The 22,250-nt window shown below is 39.1% G+C and overlaps 1 protein-coding gene and 1 non-coding gene across 2 annotated transcripts; one reads left to right on the plus strand and one right to left on the minus strand.

The window, feature by feature from the left end:
- Positions 1–972: 972 nt before the first annotated feature.
- On the plus strand, positions 973–20,592 carry TPH1 (tryptophan hydroxylase 1). The gene is made up of 11 exons (XM_036426237.2): positions 973–1,131; positions 5,340–5,471; positions 7,924–8,107; positions 10,115–10,215; positions 11,709–11,776; positions 12,037–12,233; positions 14,244–14,379; positions 15,016–15,142; positions 15,843–15,938; positions 16,679–16,812; positions 18,294–20,592. The coding sequence occupies exons 2-11, from the start codon at positions 5,355–5,357 to the stop codon at positions 18,481–18,483; spliced, it is 1,350 nt and encodes a 449-aa protein (XP_036282130.1). The 5' UTR covers positions 973–1,131; positions 5,340–5,354; the 3' UTR covers positions 18,484–20,592.
- Positions 20,108–20,235, minus strand: LOC118713853. Its single transcript, XR_004986413.1, has one exon. It is a non-coding gene; the product is annotated as a small nucleolar RNA SNORA76 (small nucleolar RNA).
- Positions 20,593–22,250: the final 1,658 nt, after the last annotated feature.

A 22,250-nucleotide genomic window follows, 5' to 3' on the forward strand; every position in this document is an offset into this window, starting at 1 on the left:
CAGGAATAAAAAACCTATACAACTGTATAATTCCATTATGTGACAGCCTGGAAAAGACCACACTAGAGGGACATAAATGACATCAGTGGTTTCCAGGGGCTGTGTGTTTGGGGAGAAGATTGGAATGGGGAACTGTTTTGAGGTGATGGAAATGTTTTGTGTTCTGATTGTCGGAGGTTAGATTGCCCAATCAGAACACAAAACATTTCCATCACCTCATAGAACTCATAGAACTGTATGTACATCTCAGAAGGGCGAATTTTACTCTAAGTTATATTATACATCAACAAATTGACATTTAAGAAATTGGCGGGGGGGAAAGTCCAACAGTATAATGCGTTGCATATATTGCCCTTTGTGGCAGGATCTAATAGACTGAGCACTCAGTCAGTAAATAACTAGTCCAAATGTTTGGTTTCTGGGCCGTTTTGATCATATAGCATGTAACATGATTTTCTACTAATATAGCGTGCTCATCTGCTTGCAGCTTTAAAATGTCTCTAATTGGAAGCATTTCCCTTCTAGATAAAAAGTTCTAGGATTGCTCTGCTTCAAGGAACAAGGGAGGCCACCAAAAGAATGATGAGGCAGGTCTGGACAATCAAATAACCCAGAAGCACAGAAGAAGAAAAAAAAAAGGGGGGGGGGGAGGGGGTGTTCCTGCTTTAATCGCTAACTGGAGAAGCAGTACAAGCCTATAGGAGTCATCATGCTGGTAACCGGTGTTATCTTGGTTTGGAGGGAATTTCCAAACTCTAGTTATTAGTGAGACTCTGTAGTTCAGGATGGCCTAATAGCTTAATAAAAACGCCAGTCAGAAACACCTAAAGGCTAAGTAGTGCATGCAAGTCTCAGACACAGGCTGGCGCTGACGGTCAGGATTCTGCCCACGCTCTCCCCTCCCAACTCCTTTTTCCCCACCAGCAGGAGAACTCCCTTCTTCTCATTGGCCACTGCCCAGCTATCTCGAGCACTCATTGGCCCGCTCCGAGGCCGGCTTCTATAAAAACCGGGCAGTGCTGCCCGAGGGCCAACACAGCTTACCTCTAGCGGTGGAGCAGGGTGGCTCCATCCTATAGGGACCAGGATACCTTCGCGGATTTGGGGGCTCTGGGCCAGCGTGAGTCGGAGGTAAGATTGCCCAAGCATACTTAACATTTTATAAAACAACCTTTCCATGTGCTTGCTGCTATAAGAAATATACCAAGGGTAAGAAAAAAGTCTTAGCCAGAGTTGTTTAAAGCCTGGGAAGTTTGGGACTTACTAGAGTTAATATGAATTGAGTAGTGTAGGTCAGCAACTGTTCTAAGGATTTTATACATATAATCCTCTTTATTGCCTTTAGATTGGTGCTAATTATCCTTTCAGTTTTGCAAATAATGAAATTAATGCACAGTGAAATTATAGCTTGCCTAGATGGATTTGTAGATAGATTTATTACTAGCAAATTTCTCTATTATTTTACATGCTATAGGACAGTCACCCATACTCTGTGTGTGTGGGGAAAAAAAGTCCATGGTCTTTGAGTGATAGTTAAACAAGAAACTTTTCCAAAGCTTTTCACACTTCTAAAAACAGTCTGAGGCTGCATATCTGAGACCACTCTTGAATTTTTAGCCTCAGAGTACCAATTCAGAATTTCCTATGTATAATTAAGTTTATATTAAGAAATGGTCAATTCTGTTGAAGCTGAAAATTTCTATTTCGATCTCTTGCTTCTCATCCGTAAATCATTTCTGATCAGAGACTTATGATGGGCCAGAGCTATCTCCCATCATCTTTAGAATCTCATGGGAGATTGGTCAACGGAGGGGTTAAGAGGAATAAGGTGTGCTCTGCAGATATCATAGTGTGTCCTATTTTCTTCTTACTATTTGTACTTATTAGAAAGTCTGTGTCTCCTCTTCCACCTCCCTCATACATAAGTTCGTGAATCCCTTGGAGGCAAATTGTCCTTTTTGTTCTTCATCTTTATCACCCTACACTGACTATGGTACTTTATACATGTGAATGAATTGAAATTTCATTTATTTTATCATTAGTAATAATTTGAATCATAGAGCAGACTGTAAAATTACACCGGGGAGAGTAGGGAGATCTGGGGGAGATAAGAGATCAACCGAAGGACTTGTATACATGCATATAAGTTCAACTAATGGACACAAAACTCTGGGGAGGGAGGGTATGTGGGGGGGGGCAATGTTAAAATATGTACACAGATAATAATTTAATAAATAAAAATAATTAAAAAAATAATTTGAATCATAGAAAAAAACCACATTATTATTATTAAGTTTAACTGGTCATTTGTTTTAAAGCATTGACACAGAGATTGTTTTAGTTGTAGAGAATAAATTGACTAATAAACTTTGCTATATTAGAAAGTTTAGCACAAGACCATACTGATAAATGTCAGACCAGTGATTGGATAAGTCTGATTTCATGTTCCAGATATTTCCTTACATTATATTGTGGTGTGAATAGGTGGTTGAGAAGATGCCAAAGTTCATATCCAGTCCATCTTCTGAGAAAACAGGTTTTAGCTAGATGCTATGAATTTTGTCCTACTTTCTGTGTTTCCAAACATATTTAGGGCAGTCCCTGTGAAATCAGATCCATATGTTAATGTTCATATGTTCAAGGACACAGTTTTAAATATGTATTCTCACATTTGCTAGCTGTATGTCAACAGGTTAATATCTCTAAGCTTCAGTTTTCTCCTTAATAAAATTGGTATAATTCCTGTCCATCCCAATAAGATTTTATGAGAATTAAATGGGATAATATTAATACACGATATGTATTAATATTAGACGAATGTCAGTTCCCTTACCCACCTCTGAGATTGCTAAGAATGGATAGAAGCTGCTATCACAGAGTAGGGAATTTCTTCCTTTCTTATCTCCATACTTTCTGACTTATATGTAGAAGTCCTTCAACTCAGTATGTGCCTGATAAATACTTGTTAAACTAAGTTCCAAAGGTATCATAAAGACTGACTTCTGGAACAGAAAACTATTCCATTGGTACAGTTTCCATTTAGTAGCAGACTATTGTTTATGACCATATGGTTGAAAGTCATATTTGGTACTTTGTACCCGCCCTGTCAAGCCAGATGGGTCTTTTGGGACTGCCTTTTTAAAGTGGTCCCAAAATTATATATAGTATGGGTTAAGAGAAGAGCTTTATGAAAGAAAGACAAAACTCCCAAGAGCTGTCTAGTCAGAAAGACAGAAACGCATAAAGTCCTTCATTTGCATCATCCTATAGGAAGATGTTTTAAAGCCAGGACTTTAGTTTAAGAAAACTACCTTGTCCTTACTTATCTCATTTAGCCTTCAATTACACGGACTAATGTCCTTTGATGGATATTTGATAAGCATAAAAGAACAAGACGAAACTCGCCTGCACTACCTACACGGGGCCTATTAAAGGGTCTGGCCCACTTAACTTGCCTACATGATTCTTCACTGCTCTCTATTGGCTAGTCATGTCTCATCTCTGCCTACTCCTTTCCCCCTTTTCTTAAGATCTAATTCAAACACATCTTCTTCAATGAAATATCTCTAAACATCTACCAAAATCTATTCACTGTCACCACTATGCCATATGTGTTCCCAGTTGCAATGCTTATCTTTCTGCATTGTCACCCTCTCTCAACCAGACTTTCAGTTCCCTGAGGGTAGAGACCATGCCTTTAAGAAATCTTTTTTTTCCTTTTATTCATTTAATGGCATCTATGCAGTGCCTCGTATGTGCAGGGACTGAGCTAGATGTTGGACATACAATGGTGAATAACAGCGTTTGTGATCTCTGCCCCCATGAAGCTCGCAACCTAGTTGGAAAGGCACACAGCAACAAATACTCACTGAAACAGAGCTACCACTGTGCCAGTGACTTGCTACGAATGGGAGGTATATGGTGCAATGACAACCAACACTAACTGGAATTGACCTGGGGGAGTCAGGAAAAGCTATGAGTAAGGGAACTTTGAACGATTGGAACACAGCATATCTGGCTTCAAGCCCACACCATCACCACTACCCCTATACTGAGTGGTCATACCACAGGCTTGTGTCAGTGAGTGAACGCCTGTGAAAGACAGTGGAATCAGCAATATCAACTTAAGTTGTTAAAGGTTAATTTCACTAAAACTACACATGAAATTGGGTAATTAGGAAGACTTAATAATCAAATTAAAACTATTAAGAATAAATTCTAAATATGCTATTTCCATTAATTCAAAACTTACTTCTCAAGTGTATTTCTCAATTGAAAGTCACCAATCCAAAATTATTGTGCCCATCTTCTATCTCCCACAATAGCCTCACCTCCCCCAACACACATACACACACACACACACACACATACACACACACACACACACACTCACAGTTGAATTTATAATCATATAGCTCTTGAAGGCCAATATTGATTGAAAAGGCATTAAAATCCCACAGCCTAGGTCAGTGGTTAGCAAACTCATTAGTAAACAGAGCCAAATATCAACAGTACAACAATTGAAATTTTTGAGGGGCAAATTTTTTAAACTTAAACTTCTAATGCCACTTCTTCAAGATAGACTCGCCAAGGCCGTGGTATTTTGTGGAAGAGCCACACTCAAGAGCCGCATGTGTCTTGAGAGCTGCAGTTGGCCGACCACAGGCCTAGGGGATTCCATAGGCTGAGAGGAAAGGAGATATTAGTATGGCATCAGAATTCTCTCAGCTAGCAGTTATCCTTCTAGTCTACATCTGTCTACAGCTTCAGAGGCTCGTAAATTTACAAAGAAAAGAAGGCCTTGTCCTTGTTCTGAAGGAGCTTGCCCCCTTATTAGACGACAAAGCATGTGTGAATAAAACATTTGGGGAAGCCATACAAGACCCAGAATAATAAAGTGCTAAAACTGTGGGGTTGAAGCCGGGGGAGAGAAGGTAGGCTTTCATAGGAGAAGAGTTCCCAGTCAGACTACAAGTCAGGAGGATGGCAAGAAGCCAAGGGGCTGAGTCATACCCCCAAAGAAAGATTGGATTAAGGGAAGATTAAAAAGAAAGAAAGAAAGAAAGAAAGAAAGAAAGAAAGAAAGAAAGAAAGAAAGAAAAAAAGAAAGAAAGAAAACAAAAACCACTAACATGTATTATATACCTATTACATTCTAGGGATTATGTCTGACAATGTTTTATCTTATTTTGGCCTCATTGTAGTATTACAAAGTATATAAGCATATCCATATTTTTACAGGTGAGGAAACTAAAGCTTGGTTAATATTATCAAATATTGTCTACATGCACTTTTTTTTTTTTTAGACCTTTCCCTGTGTCTCCATACTTTATTTTCAGAGAACCAAATTCATCATGATTGAAGACAATAAGGAAAACAAAGACCATTCTTTAGAAAGAGGAAGAGCAACTCTAATTTTTTCCTTAAAGAATGAAATTGGAGGACTTATAAAAGCACTGAAAATCTTCCAGGTAAGCACTCTCCATATCTTACATGAAACTCTCTAAAATGAGTCTCTAAAATTATAGTTAAAGACATACCCATTTGTTCGTCTGCATAGTGTGAATCCACCCATTTTACTTATCCTCCAGTCTTCCTTCCTTCCTTCCTTCCTTCCTTCCTTCCTTCCTTCCTTCCTTCCTTCCTTTCCCTCCCTCCCTCCCTTTCTCCCTTCCCTCCCTTCCTCCCTCCGTCCCTCCCTTTCTTTCTTTTTTTCAGAGAGGAAGGGAGAGGGAGAGAGAGAAACACCAATGATGAGTATCATTGATTGGCTGTCTTATGCATGGCCCCAATTGGGGATCGATCTTGTAACCCAGGAATGTGTCCTGACCGGGAATTGAACTGTAGCCTCTCAGTTCATAGATCTGTGCTCAACCACTGAGCTACGATGGCCTGGCAGATTTTGCTCTCTTGACACAACTTTCTTTCCAGTGGTCCCTTCAACTTCCCTTCCCTTCATCTTTCCAATGCAGTCATATCTCAATTTTTGGCTGTCAGTCTTTAGTGTTTTCATTAAGATTATGTAAATCTCGTTCAAAGAAGATCTATATTATCCATTATCCTGACTCTTCTTTTCCTGTAAAACAGGATTGCAGTGTAGTGTTTAAGAGCATGGACTATGCACCTGAACAGCCTGGATTGGAATTCCAGCTCTGACTGTGTGCCTTTGGGAAAACTGCTTAACCTCTCTATGCCTGTATCTTAATTAAAATGTCTGACTGGAAATGTCTGACTTACCCTACTTTATCTGAATTTCCCTAGAACCTTCTTGCCTTAATTATTCTTCCGGATGGACTTTGAAATTATTTAGTTACATTTCCTCACCAAACTCCATCAAGGTTTTTATTTTGATAGCATTACATTTATAGGTTAATTTAGGGAGAATTGATATTTTGCACATTTTTCTCAAGAAACATAGTTTAGCCCTAGCCAGTTGGGCTCAGTGGATAGAGCACCCACCTGCAGACTGAAGGGTCGCAGGGTTGATTCCGGTCAAGGCCAAGTACCTCGGTTGCAGTCTTCTCCCTAGGTGGGACTCAGGCAGAAGGCAACCCGTCGATGTGTTTCTCTCACATCAAGATTGCTCTCTGTCTTTTCCTCTCTCTTCCATTCCCTTTAAAAATCAATGGAGAAATATCCCCAGGTGAGGATTAAAAATGAAAGAAAGAAACATAGTTTAGCTTTATACTTACTCAAGTTGTCATTAAGAAAGTATTTAAGAATATATTCGTATTGTAAAAATCCATAAGAAATATATTCAATTAAACTCTTTACTTCTAATCATGCCAGTATATTTTGTAAACTGGCTTTCTTCTGTTGATTCCATGATCAATTCCATGTTCCAGGATGAACCCTGCCTATTTTAGTTTCCCAACACCCCTTACACTCACTCTTTCTTTTTGGTTCATATTCCCTGGCAATTCTCATTTCATCTCTACCTTTGCTCATAGAGTTCCCCTGTTTGGAACCCTCCTTCTTCCCTCTGCCTTCCTAGTCTGTCTATTCTTTAAGACTCATGTTAGTTCCAGTCTGCTCATGGAAACTTCCACTCTATAAGCCGTGATGCTTTGTGCCTTTGCCGAAGATTTCCTGCACCCGAACACTCACCTCTTGTATTTTTTTCTTTGTCTTTTGTGTACTAGATAATGAGGGATAAATTCCTTGTGTGTCTTACCCTTCATTGTATGCTTCACAGCCCTTACCTGACTATGTAGGTTGTCACTAAGTTAATTTAGATCGAAGTGGTTGGCATTGTACAATAGATCAACTACTCCAACCTCCTCATTTTTTTTAGATGAAAATCTGTTGGATGACTGACTTAGTGTCACCAGTGCTTTCCCTCAGCTACCCAAATTGGTAAGAGCAGACCCCTTCCTCCCATGGTTTGCACATATGGCACCCTCAGCTCAGAGTGTCCTGAAGAGACCAGAAGAAGCAATCTGCTTTAGCTGGTTACTAAGTTTGTAGTTTAAGAGATTTTAGGTTTTAAATACTCTGTGTTCAAGCTGTTCATCTAATTTTATTGGATGCAATTTTGCAAAGGGAACTTTTCTAAAGGGCCAACATTAGCACCACCGAAACTGAACTTATTGGTGAAAATTTTCAAAAGCTTTTTTTTATCTCAGAGATGTGGTATTTCCCTTTGAAGGACAGTCAAGTCTGGCAATCCGAGCACTTCTGATGAGCATTATTATTGATAGTTTTGGGAGGATGTGACGAATTTCTCAAAACTTTTTTGAATTTTTGAATAAAGTACCTAATATTTAGGGGGAATTATTTTGCTATTGGAATCACTAAAAACATTTTTCTCCCTTTGGCTGTTGTGGCAACTGTGACTTGGTTTGTAGTGGTAGTGAAGGCCATCTTCTCCAAGACTGTCTCCCTTTGTGGTCCTACCTAAGCTTCACCCTCTGCTTTCCACAGGAGAAGCATGTGAATCTGTTGCACATTGAGTCCCGGAAGTCCAAGAGAAGAAACTCGGAATTTGAGATTTTTGTTGACTGTGATATCAACAGAGAACAATTGCGTGATATTTTTCATCTGTTGAAGTCTAATACTAATGTTCTCTGTGTGAATCCACCTGATAATTTTACCATGAAGGAGGATGGTAAGTTTGAAAAGTGAAAATACTGCTCTGAAGATTAAGTACATAATATGTGTCCTATCTTTTTTTTTTTTAAAATGTGTGATTTTTATTTATTTATTCACTTAAAATGTTTTATTTTTCAATTACAGTTGACAATATTGTTTTGCATTAATTTCAGGTATATAGCATAGTGGTTAGACAATCATAAACTTGACAAAGTGTTCCCCCCCGATATTTCCAATACCCACCTGGCACCATACATAGTTATTACAATAGTAGATGCCCGATGCATGAAATTCGTGCAAGAGTAGGCCTTCACAGCCGTGGTGGCTGCCTTGATCCCATGGCTGCTCTGCCCCACGGCTATAGTCCCAGCTTTGTCTGGAAGGTCATCCAGAAGGATGTCCAGATGGCCATTTGGTTGATTTGCATATTGTACTTTTATTATTTAGATTATTAACTGTATTCCCTATGCTGTGCCTTATGTCCCCATGACTATTTTGTAACTACCACTTTGTACTTCTTAATCCCTTCACTTTTTTTCTGTCAGTCTCTGTCCAATCCTATATTTATCTTGAAGAATGAAAGTAAAAACAAAACACTGTTTCTTTAAATGGCTTATAGTCTGGTAGCGAAGGGAACAAAATAGAATTGCTCAAAATTCTAAATAAAAATTATAAAGCAACATTTTGTCAAGTATGAGAGAAGTGAAAAAGGAAACCTTAAGTATAGGATAGAATTCAAGATAGTTAGAAATCTATTAAATTGTCTCAGTTTCCAAATCATCAGGTATTTCTTGATTTCAGAAACTTCCAATTCTGTATTCACATGGTGGTGCAAACAATAATATGTTGAAATACTTTCATGTTTGGCTGTCAGGTATCTGCTTCCCTGGGTCCTGTGAGTGCTTTCCACTGTTGCTCCAGATGCTCCCCTAGGAGTCCCCTGCCTGCCACAGAAACAGGGTTGATCCCCGGTGGAGCAGGAGCCTAGGCTTCTGCTTGTGTCTATTTCGAGTGATGTGCTTGGTGCCCCTGTTGTGTCTATTGTTAAATCTCTTGAATATCACTTCTGGGTATGTTAGAAAGAGCATTCGTCTGAAGTAAGAAGGATCCAGTTCTAATCCTCTCTCCTCTCTTAGGGAGGGATGAGTTCCCTTGATAAATTACTTTACCCTTCTGGACTTTGATGACCTCACCTATAAAATTAAGAGTTTTATAGAGGCTATCTGGTTCAATTTGTGTCCAATATTTCTATTAAGAAATAAGGATACGAAAATAGATAGTCCTTACCCTAGAGTGTTCCCATTTTTTTTTTCTTTCTGTAAGACAGACATGTTACAGATTCATTATATTAAAACATAAAGAAAGCTTTTAGAGAATTAGAAACAGGGTGTCACAGGAACACAGATGACAGAGAATTAGCTCCACCTCCAGGTCAGGGAAGGCTCCTTGATTTGGAAGGAGGAGGACAGTCTCAGGAAAACAAGAGGAAAGGAGGGTTGGATGGAGCAGGAAGTGGGAGGGGTCAGGTGTTTCAAGCAGAAGAACAGCTATATAAAACCCAGAATGTCTGGGGAATGGTGAGAATTTCATTGTGGCAAAGGCATAAATGATCTCTCAGATCCTTTTCATCAACAAAAATAAGCATTCACATTTCTTTTTCTTTTCTTTTTTTTTTTTTTCCATTCACATTTCTTATTAAATTTGCCCCTTATTTGTGAAGATTCTGCCTTTTTTATGGAGGTCAAATATATAGCTTAAAAAATGTTGTCCGTTGTTGAACTTTTGGTCTACCAGCAAAGTATAGCATTTTCCCAGTATTTAGAAAATCAAGGCTTATACATTTTAAGCTAAAATAATTTGAATATTTACTTATTAAAAATAGAGAAGTTTACTTGTACAAATTTTGCCTCAATGTACAAGCAAAAATTAAAAATCTCATCTAAATGTACGACATTCTTAATTTCTTCTTTCTTAGTGCCTTAAGATTGTCTCGTTAGCTGTTAGTGGTGTTTATATTTTTCAGGTATAGAAATGGTTCCTTGGTTTCCAAAGAAGATTTCTGACCTGGACCATTGTGCCAACAGAGTTCTGATGTATGGATCTGAACTGGATGCAGACCATCCTGTACGTATTTTTTTTTAATAAATCATTTCATGACAATAATTTAAAGCAAACTAAAAATTAAGGGGAACCTTTTTACGTTTGGAAAAAGTACTTGTTCTAGATTCAACAGCATCTTGTTTCAATTGGGATTTCAGGGAGTTTCCCTGTTGGGGGAATTGAGACCAACTGCCTGAAGGGCATCGGACTTGTGGGCTCCAAAGCACCTGTTCAGTGCCTGACATTCCTCCTAGTATTGAGAGCTATTCAAAGAGTTATTCCAAAATAAAGACACGACCTGCAGTCAGTTTTATTAAAACGGGCATGGGTTATTGGAAAGGGGAACAAAGACAGGATGGAAAAACGTATCACCTACGCTGCCCAGCATAATTCGATTATTAGGCCGTTGTTTCCTTGGGAACATTGTTTCCTTGGGAAATTACAAGGGTGTAGAGTACAGGCACCAGTTGGAGAATTAATAAACCAGAGCGTTAGGATTGCGCATGGAGCTCTAGGATCCTGGGAGGGGAAGGGAGCAGAGAGAGCAGTGGTGAAGTGCATAGACCAGGGCTTTAATCTAGCTTCTACACTTGTGAGCTCTGTGAATGTGCCTGTGTACTGCCTTAGCCCCCAGTCAGTCCATCCATTTATTCTGTAGTATCTTATTGAGTAACTATTGGAACTTATAAATGTCATACCTGCCAGGGAGTTTACAGTCCAGTTGAAAAGATAGAGCACACATACAAATAAAGACATATGAGATGAAAATGTGGAAAGTGTGCTAAGTAGCTTTAAGATATACATAAGAGAGCAAACATCTCCAGCTAAAAAGATCAGTTGTGTGATTAAGAAAAAAATCTTATCCTTGAGATAAAGCCCGAATTTAATTAAATGGTGCTTTTATTTTTCAAACTATTTTATTTTTGTTGCCACTATAGTATTTTTGTATCTTTGTATCTACAGTATCTTTTTTTTTTTTTTTTACACACATGGGAAGATGTGTGTGTTTTTTTCATTGATGAGAGAGAGAGACAGAAAGAGCAAGACTGGGGGATGGGGGAGAGGAAGAAAGAGAGGGGAAGAAAAAAAGGGAGAGGGCAAAAAGGAGGGAGAGAAACATGAACGTGAGAGAGAAACATCCACCCATTGCCTCCTGTATGCACCCAGACTGTGAATGGACCTCCAACCTGGGTATTCACCCTGACCAGGAATGGAACCCGAGACCCATAGGTGCCCAGGTTGACATTCTAATCCCTGAGCCACATCAGCCAGGACTGTATCTGTAGAATTGTTCATCTTTGTAGCCACTGTGGTATAAGCTGTCATGTAGCATTGACTTTAAAATAAAAATGATCATAAATTTCTAAACAATGCTTGCTCAAAGTAACCATTATGCAACTCTTCAATATAATAGCTTGGGTAATAATAAAAATGTTTCCCTAATATCATTTGTCAAGTTTATTTTAGTATTAATGTTTAAAACCTTTTTAAAAAATTATTATTATTATTATTATCAGGGCTTCAAAGACAATGTCTATCGTCAAAGGCGGAAGTATTTTTCAGACTTGGCTATGAACTATAAACAGTAAGTGTATTATAAAAATGACTTAGCACTCTGGGGAGGGAGGGCATGCATGGGAGTGGGGGGCAATGGTAAGATATGTACACATAATAATTTTAAAAAAATTAAAAAAATAAAGATTAAAAATATATTACATATCTAAAAAATAAAATAACTTATCAACTTTAAAATAATAAAATCAATGAAGAGAGTAATTTATGCTCATTTAGTAAATAGAGAATAAGTGCTACTGTTTATTGAATGCCAATTCTTTATCTCGCTAGTGGCGACCCCATTCCTAGAGTTGAATTCACTGAAGAGGAGATTAAGACCTGGGGAACCGTGTTCCGAGAGCTTAACAAACTCTACCCAACCCACGCCTGCAGAGAGTATCTCAGAAACTTACCTTTGCTTTCCAAATATTGTGGCTATCGGGAAGATAATATCCCACAGTTGGAAGATGTTTCAAACTTTTTAAAAGGTAGTAAGCTAATTAAAAAAATTTTTTTAAGGGGAATGTTGAATTCTGTGTGGATTATGAGAGAATTTTTTTTTTTAAAGAGTACCTTTTTTAAATTTTTTATTGATTTTTTACAGAGAGGAAGGGAGAGGAAGAGAGAGTTAGAAACGTCGATGAGAGAGAAACGTTAACCAGCTGCCTCTTGCACACCCCCTACTGGGGATGTGCCCGCAACCAATGCACATGCCCTTGATCGGAATCGAACCTGGGACCCCTCAGTCCGCAGATCGACGCTCTACCACTGAGCCAAACCGGTTTCGGCCATGAGAGAATTTTTAAAAATATTTTTATTGATTTCAAAGAGTGGAAGGGAGAGGAGAGGGAGAGTTAGAAACATTAGTGATGAGAGAAAATCATCCATCAGCTGCCTCTTGCACACCCCCTACTGGGGATCGAGCTCACAATCCTGGGCTTGTGTGATGATCAGAAATCAAACCATGGGCCACAGACTTTGTTCACCAGCTCTAGAGATATACGTAACACTGCATAGGTGAAGCCAAGCTCAAAACGCAAGATGATACTTTTGCCATGTGTGGCTCAGTTGGTTGGATGTAGTCCTGTGCACCAAAAGGTTGCTGGTTCAATTTCTGGTCAAGGCATAATGCTGGGTTGTGGCCTGTATCCCCAGTATGAACCATGCTTTGCTTTCACATTAATGCTTCTCTCTATCCTTCTCTTTCCCATCTCTGTAAAAATCAATAAAATGTATTTTTTAAAAAAAAAAAAAAAAAAAACCAAAAAAAAAAAAAAAAAAAAAGAAATCAAACCATGACCTCCTGGTTCATGCGCCAACACTCAACCACCAAGCTGCACCAGGGGGGATTGAGAACATTTTTAATAGAGGAATAATGGCCAGTGATTTCAGAGATGAGACTTTTCCTGTACTCTGTCCTGGAGTATTAGATCCTGTATTGGGCATCACATAATGGAGGGACAATCAGCACAAGTGTAGAAGAGAGTGAGCAGAAACTTAAGGGGATTGGAATTGGTAGTTCTGAGTCACACTAGCCACATTTCAAGTGCCCAGGAGTCACATATGGCCAGGGTGTGACTAGATGGAGAACATTTCCATCCTTGTGTTAAGTTCAATGGGACCATGAAATCTGCCTGTCAGAATGGGATAATCCCACTGGAATACTGGAGTGTGAGGATTTGAAATGAAGGGCAAAATTGGAGCTTGTAGAGGTCCCTAAGCATGGCTGCCTCCTGGCAGGCACTTTTGCAGCGGGCATGCAGTCTTGGCTGTTGGGGAATGGGAGATCACAATCCAATATTGATAAAGTAAAGAGTCTACTTTATAAAAGGCAGTACTGACTGAAAAATGGCATAGGTTCTAAAATGGTTCTGATCTAGCCTTAACTGGTTTGGTCCAGTGGATAGAGTGCTGGCCTGAAGACTGAAGGGTCCCAGGTTTGATTCCAGTCCAGGGATGTGGGCTCGATCGCCAGTAGGGAACATGCAGGAGGCAGCCGATCAATGATTCTATCTCTTTATTGATGTTTCTCTCTCTCTCTCTCCCTCTCCCCTTTTCTCTGAAATAAATGAAAACATTTTAAAAATAAAATAAAATGGTTCTGATCTAAAGTAATAGGTTCTGTCTAGGGGATATTCCAACAGGTGTAGAATAAGGAGACCTGGGTTCTCATCCTACCTTCACCATGCGCTGTGTGGCCTTGGGCACATTACTGAGTCGCTGAGCCTCCGTTTTATCATTGTTACAATGAGGAGAATAAACTTTAACTCATGCTGGAAACCTGAAAGGAGACGTGATATGTAACAGGTCTAATTCACTGTCTGGCCATGGAAAGCGCTTAGTAATGATTACTTCCTTTAGTATACGTAGGATACACTTCAGTGTTCTGTCCTCTCTCAAAGTGTAACTGGGTGCCGCTGGCCGAGTTACAGTGAGTGCTGCAGTGTGTGGTCTGTGCTGGTGAAGACTGTCTCTCTGTGCTCTCCCTTGCTTTGCAGAGCGCACAGGCTTTTCCATCCGTCCTGTGGCTGGTTACTTATCATCAAGGGATTTCTTATCCGGTTTAGCCTTTCGGGTTTTCCACTGCACACAGTATGTGAGACACAGTTCAGATCCCCTGTACACCCCAGAGCCGTAAGTACTTCTCCATCATTCAGTCATCACGTAGCTGCTTGTAATACTGATATCTGTCTCATGAGGCTGTTGTGAAGATGAAATCCATTAGCACATGTGAAACAGTGGTTCCTGGCACATAATACCTGATTTATGCTTTTTATAGGTTATCCATTGTTGTTATTATTGTTATTATTATTTGACAACCTGTTAGGTGACAGGTGCTGTTCTAAGCACAGAGGATGTACAAATGCCTAAATACTGAAAAAACAACAACAAATCAAACAAAAATTCCCGCCTCATATTCCTGTGTGTGTGTGTGTGTGTGTGTGTGTGTGATTGCTATTTTGGAAAGGGTGGTCAGGGAAGACCTTGGAGAAAAGGTAACATTTGAGCAGAGACCTGACTTGGGGTAGAGGAGTATGTGGATGTCTGTGGCCATCTGTATGTACTTATACAATATGTGTGGTTTTGTGAGTGACCAAGGTTTTGAACCAAAACTGTATATTTGGTTAGTGTCCTTTGGGATCCTTTTCCAAAGTAATACCTTTTGATCAATGTGAATAAAAGTAAGATCTGATTTTAATTTCATTGAATGATTGATGAATGCATTTATGTTAAGCATCACAGTTTGACAGACTTGTACCTCTTTTTCAGAGATACCTGCCATGAACTCTTAGGTCATGTCCCCCTCTTGGCTGAACCTAGTTTTGCACAATTCTCCCAAGAAATTGGCCTGGCATCCCTTGGAGCTTCAGAGGAGGCTGTTCAAAAACTGGCAACGGTATAAGACTGGAAATAACTGTAGAGATCAGTAATTCTTGACAGGGTTGGGATGAGGATATTTGCATAGTTTAAAAGTGCATATTCAACATGACCATTAGAAAATGTGTCTTGGCTCCTCTTGAATTTAATTTAAATAACATTAAAGGAGGATGTAAAATTTTAAGGTCTATTAAAAGAAGACATGAGCTTAAAAAAATGACAGAGAAACACTAGAGTACAATAATGTTAATAGTTTCTATATCTTATTTTTCCAGTAAAAACGACGGGTTCCCAAAAAATGATGGTAAAAACATTTTTGAGTACTAGGTACAAGACATCATGCTGCAAATACAAATGTGAGGAAGTTCTGGTTCCTGCCTTCCAGGAATTTATCACTATATAACATGTTATTTATGTTACCATAAAATGCTTTACTACGTTTTAAAACTAATTAGTAAACATTTACAAGTTTAGGTAGCTATAACCCATGTAAACGAAGTCTTTGGTGTCCTCAGTAATGTTGAAGTGGTATAGGACCTTGGGAACAAAAGTTTGAAAAGTGTTGGTTTAGAATGAGGCCAGATTGTAAAAATACTTGTGAGCTAGTCTGGGGATCTTGCACTTTATCCCAGGATACTTTGGGACAGTGACAAAGAGGTGTAATTTGTTTTAAATTTAGTCATTTGGGATGTGAAAGTAATATTGATGTCCTTTTGCAGTGCTACTTTTTCACTGTGGAGTTTGGTCTGTGTAAACAAGATGGGCAGCTAAGAGTTTTTGGTGCTGGCTTATTGTCTTCTATCAGTGAACTCAAAGTAAGAGTTGTGAATCTTTGCACATCACCTTATTTGCTTAATATCACTTATATGATCTGAAATAGTTTGTGGATTGAACAAAAACTTAGTATGGGAAATACTTAAGGTGACAGTAAACATTATTTAAGGGACACTTTTTTCTATTTCTCAAATATTCTGGGATGTGTGTGTGTGTGTGTGTGTGTAATTTTAAAATTAAACAAGTTTTTTAAAGCTGTTGCTTATGAAGTCTTGGTGTTTCCTCACCATTTTATGTGCTAGCAAGAACTTCTTTAATTTTTAGGGAGTTCTTTGAAATTTATTATTTAGCAAATAAAGGAATAAATTCAAGCTCTTGAAAAATGAATTTGGCACAAATCCAAGGCACTGTCTTGCTCTCAAGGAGTCTGCCACCTGGTGGTGGGTACACATCATGCATATGGTAGGAATAACTAGTGCAGGTAGAAAGTAGGTAACATAAAGCAAAAATAAATAAATATTCTTGGGTGCCTCCTTCATGGAGAAGAGTGTTAGAACAATGGAAATGATCTAGAGGCATTTACAGAGAATGGCAAGTCGTTTGCTTTGCTAGATAATATCGTGAGTTAAATAGAGCTGTAGGAAATTAGTGTGAAATTGTAGGTTGGGACCGTTGCATTAGTAATACATTCAGAGGGTGCACTGATTCTGGCAGTTGTGTGTAGAATGTGATATATGAAAATAGATAGTATTCTTTGATTCACTAACTCTTTGTCTTCCAGCATGCACTTTCTGGACATGCCAAAGTGAAGCCCTTTGACCCCAAGATTACCTGTCAACAGGAATGTCTCATCACAACTTTTCAGGATGTCTATTTTGTATCTGAAAGCTTTGAAGATGCAAAGGAGAAGATGAGGTAAAGTATATCTTTCTCATGCATTAATTCACCTCCCCCCCGCCCCCGCAGTACATAGGTCCAACAGTAACAAATCAGAAGTAAACTACTGGATAATTAGAACCTACTAGGAGCCTTACTTTTGTAGCAAATATTTAGAGTATGTCATTTATAATAATAGTTGTAAATTATGAGTAAGATACATCAATAAATTGGTTTCTTCTCATTTCTTCCAATCAGAGAGTTTATACTTTAATAGGCAAAAAACTATACACAAATTATATATAAGAACAAAGAAAGCCTTAGAAATGATATGTATGAAACATTGTTCTCCATTTTATTCAGGAGCAATTCATCACAGCTGGGGGAAGAGAGAAAGCTAATGGCATTTTTGAAAATACATGAAGGATAGACAGGATTTAGATATGTCAAGTTTTAGGCCAAGGGGCAGCATTATAAAAAAGGCAAAATGGTGGAAAATCATCAAAGCTATGCTTTAACTATTATATTAACTAGCTATGTGTGTTGTTAAAAAAGAAAGAAAAGAGATTGAAGGCAGAGAAACTGCTTAGACTCTTGCAATGCTTCAAGTGGAAATAAAAGCCTGAACTAAGACAGATGTTGCAGGAAAGGAAAGGGCTGTAGAGGCAGAAAGAACAAAACAATTTGGTGGAAGGGGAACGGGGTTATGAGATCATATTGTGACAATGGAGACAGATAGAGGTTGAAGACATGCTCCTTGTCTTTTAGGGATTTTCTTATAGTCAGGGATTTAAGCCATGCACAGTAACAAATAACAGTATCAGAAGGGTTTCCTCTAACACAGGTGGCCCCTTTGCGCAATTAGAAGAGGGGTCCCCTCTGGGTTGACCAGCTGGATTGCAAGTTGGATTTCATCTTCCACTCGCGTATAATTGTTCTAAGCTGTGCAAGTATCCCCAGGGATCCCGAGCATGATTGTTCTTGGGAGTGCCAAATGAGAGGCTCAGATTTTGGCTTGATAAAGAAGGCAGAACTTTCATGTTTGAAGAAAGGGTAGAATTTAGGTCATAGAATCAGAAAGACTGTTCTTGGCCTGTTTTAGCGCGCGCACGTGTGTGTGTGTGTGTGTGTGTGTGTGTGTGTGTGTGTGTGTGTGTAGTTATGTAACTATAATTGAATGGACTTACTATGTGGCCAGGGTTATTGTTTACAGATAAAGCTACTGTAGATGGTCTCCTTACACTAGTTAAGAGATGTATAAAGCAACACATTGTTAATAAAGCCATCCACAGATCTTTCCCTAGTCATGCAAGATAGCTGTGTCCATGATGACTTCAGGTTTTCTCCCTGGGTAGATTCCAGGGTGCCTCTGGACATGCAGTGTAGGGAAGTAGGTCAGATTGGTTGCATGAATGTCTAGATTTGCCTTTTGCCTAGTGTGTGGAATAGGTTTGCTGTTATTTAGTTTTCATGGTTTCTCCCCTAGAAATTAATTGCCTTTTATTTGTTTTCTTAAATAGAGAATTTACCGAAACAATTAAGCGCCCATTTGGAGTGAAGTATAATCCATATACACAAAGTATTCAGATCTTGAAAGACACCAAGAGCATAACCAGCGTCATGAATGAGCTGCAGCATGATCTCGGTGTTGTCAGCGACGCCCTTGCTAAGGTCAGCCAGCGCCGAGCATCTGACAGTTGCCAGTCCTAATCCTGAGAGCGCATCTGAGCATCAGTTCACAAGCCTGGGGGCCAACTCTTGCTTTTCTTGAAGATTTGGTCATGGAGGGCTAGCAGCCAAACAATATTTTCTATTCCCATTCCTTAACGGCCCATTAGTCTTTAAAAATTTGTACCTGGATATGCTAGCCACCACCTGTTTTTGTTTTTGGTGACAGTTTTAGTGAAATATTATTCACAAATCCTACAATCCATGATTACATGTGTTGTTTTTATAGGGAAGTTGTTTGACCTAATAGATATATCTAGTCCCAGCTTGATTCTATTTTTTCCCAATCCTTCTTGAGTAAAATGACCTTTATGAGCAGTTAAAATACCTTCATAGGATTGTCAACAATAAAAAACAACAACAACTTTATAGGTATTATGGAGCTGATCTGTGTAAGTTATCTAAATCCTCTTATTTCTAAACTGTTTTAGGTATCACTGAATTTGTGCCAAGCTCAATCACATTCACACCCCTAAGTTTAATAGGAGACCAGCTGCTGGCATGAAAAACAGTTTAGAGGTATGCACATGAAGCATACCCAATAAAGAGCAAGCTGTCTAGCTTCAAGTGTGCATTCTTGTAGGGATAGGAGTAGCTAAGTCTGGAAAGGTCAATAGGGGTGTAATCTTAAGACCAGGCTAAGAATTTGAGACTTTTATTTGGTAGGCACTAGGGAACCCCTTCCCAAATGATAATTCTCTTTGAAACTTCCTTTTCTGTGGCATTGCATGACACTGGTTTTGTTTTAGATGATCTGTCCTACTCATGGGGCCAAGGGAACTTGATGTGGGTACTACTTGCAAGGCCCGTACTCAGACATGCAGCCCCAGGTTTTGTGACAGATTGTCCTTGGGTTAGCAGGAGGCAGTGTTGGGAAAGGTAATTCATATTTTTACATCGCTTTTAAATTATAATAGCTGATTAACTGTTAAATATATTTTTTGATACTAAGTAGATCTAGGCTAATCTAAAATCATTTAAAATATTCATTAGCTAGTTTATAGTTAGTGTGTTTGGTTGCAAGGACATCTATTGTAAGCAAACCATGATAGATGGCAAATAACAGCAAATTATGCATACTGTATCTATTTTTTAAAATGTTTTTTATTGATTTAGGGCAAGAGGAAGGGAAAAAAAGAGAGAGAGAGAAACTTCAATCAGCTGCTTCCTGCACTCTCCTAATTGGGATTCAAACCCACAACCTGGGCATGTGCCCAGACTGGGAATAGAACCAGCGACTTGTTGGTACATGGAACTATGCTCAACCGACCTGCCTGCCGAGGCTGTGTCTGGTTATTTTAATACCATTTTGATTATGGTGAAGAATCATAGTTATTGAATTGTAAAATGATAGTCTTTAAAATCACTCGATGACTGAAGCACACAAATAAATATTTAAAGGCACAACCATTATAATTCACAACTTCAGAATAATGGAAATATTTAAGGATATATTTCAATTCCTCTAACCTCTGGATTTGTGATATTTGGTAAATCAGGAATCCTGAGAGTCTTAGAGTTTTCATGCATTTAAATATATATCTTGAAACCATCTAGGAAGAGAATTGAACCAAAAGTTTGGTTCATAATTCTTTTGTTCCCTCTGTCCTGTCGCTCTTGCTTGAAAGGGCTGCCCTTGGGGTGCGGTTGGCCCCAGGTATGAGCAAGCATGTGCTCTGGCATTGCAGTCTGAACCCTGGCGCTGTGCGCAGGCGCAGTGGTGGCTCACAATTCTTAACCAGTGGGTTGTTACTCAGACATTGTGGTATTCATTTTCCTGACTTGTTGAAGAAAGCTCCAAAATCTGGTCCTTAGAGTGCCTACTAATCTGCCTACTTTGTCATTCAGAATTATGCAGTAATAATGCTCCACCAAAATATACAGAATTAGAGTTAATTTTTAATTTGGCTTCCAAACTGAAAAAAGAAAAAAATCCTGGAACTTTTTAAAGACATATAATAGAGTCCATATAGTTAATTTCTAAGAAATATATAAAGAAACTGAGGTCTATTTCAATGTAGTCTTTGTTTTACTCTGTAATATACATTTATGATTTGCAAGTTTGTTATTCAACTGGATAATAAATGGATACAAAACTCATGTTCTCAGCAAGCATTTATTTTTTTTGGTCAAACATGTTAACTCATTTAAATATATCAGCAATTGTATTAGTTTAAGAAATCTATCACATCCTTATATATTTTTTAAAAGCCCATGAATATCCTATATAATAAAAGCCCAGTGACCATATGGTAGAACGACTAGAACGACTGCTTGACCAATCACTATGAGGTTCCTTTCCCCGGCCGGCTGGCAGGCTCCCATTGCCTGATGGTGAACGGGGATAGGGGGTGGATGGCGGGAGATGTGGGCAGTGCCAGGCCAAGTCACCCCACATACAGAGGGCGACCCATGGTGGGGGTGGGGCTGGCAAGCATGAGAGAACTTGGCTGTCAGGCTCTCATTGCCCAGTGGTGAACGGGGAACCAGGGTGGGCGGCGGTGAGGGTGGGGCCAGCTGCCAGCACTGGGGAAGATGGCCCTGGTTGCAGGCTAGGCCTAGAGATCACCCACGCATGGTTTCGTGCACTGGGCCTCTAGTATGAGGTAAGGAAAGCCAAACATGCCTGGAAACCTGGAACCTAGTAATCATTTCTTGAAATTCTCGGTAAAGTCTCAGTCTCATGATTCTTATCTGTAAAATGAGCAAAATGTACTTTACTGGGTTATTAGAGGAATTATGTTATGAACTGTGTATTACCACATCCATATGTAAAGAATAATTAATACACTGAGTGGCCAGATTATTATGATCTCTGAACACATAATCTGGCCACTCAGTGTATGTGGCTAAGGGGCCCGGTGCATGAATTCATGTATTGGTGGGGTCTGGTCAGCCTGGTCAGGGGGAGGAGACATGGGCAGTTGGCTGGCCTGCCTGCTAGTCTAACTCCTGGTCGAGGGGACAATTTGCATATTAGCCTTTTATTATATAGGAGCTTGTTCAGAGATCATAATATTCTGGCCACTCAATGTATAGTCACTCCCCTAATCAGACATCCTCCATAGCTTCAAAGAGCTGCTTTGCCTCCCTATAAATTATTAAAAAAATATTTTAATGGTGAACACACAATAGAGTATACAGATGTTATATTATAAAGTTGTACACATAAAATTTATGTTATTATCCAAAGTTACCCTGATAAATTTAAGAAAAAATATTTTAAACTGCAAGGATAACTATTAATATCGGTTGCCTCCTGTACACCCCCTACTGAGGGATCAAGCCCAAGCCCTGGCACACCCTTGACCAGAATCGAACCCAGGACCCTTCAGTCCACAGGCTGATGTTCTATCCACAGAGCCAAACTGGCTAGGGCAATGGTCGGCAAATTCGTTAGTCAACAGAGCCAAATATCAACAGTACTACGATGGAAATTTCTTTTGAGAGGCAAATTTTTTAAACTTAAACTTCTTCTAATACCACTTCTTCAAAATAAACTAACCCAGATCATGGTATTTTGTGGAAGAGCCACACTCAAGGGGCCAAAGGGCTGCAGGTGGCTCTCGGGGCTAGGGCATAACTTGCAGTTTAAGTCTTTGTGCATAGCTCTGATTATTTTCTTGTAATAAATTAACAGATGTGGATTTACTGGGTAAATATCTATCTTCATATTCCTAATATGCACCGCCAGATTTCCTTCAGGAAATTTGTGCTTATTTAGCTCCCACCAAAAGTGTATGAGGATG

Source organism: Pipistrellus kuhlii, unplaced genomic scaffold (genome assembly GCF_014108245.1).
Source record: "Pipistrellus kuhlii isolate mPipKuh1 unplaced genomic scaffold, mPipKuh1.p scaffold_m20_p_9, whole genome shotgun sequence".
NCBI classification, from domain to species: Eukaryota; Metazoa; Chordata; class Mammalia; order Chiroptera; family Vespertilionidae; genus Pipistrellus; species Pipistrellus kuhlii.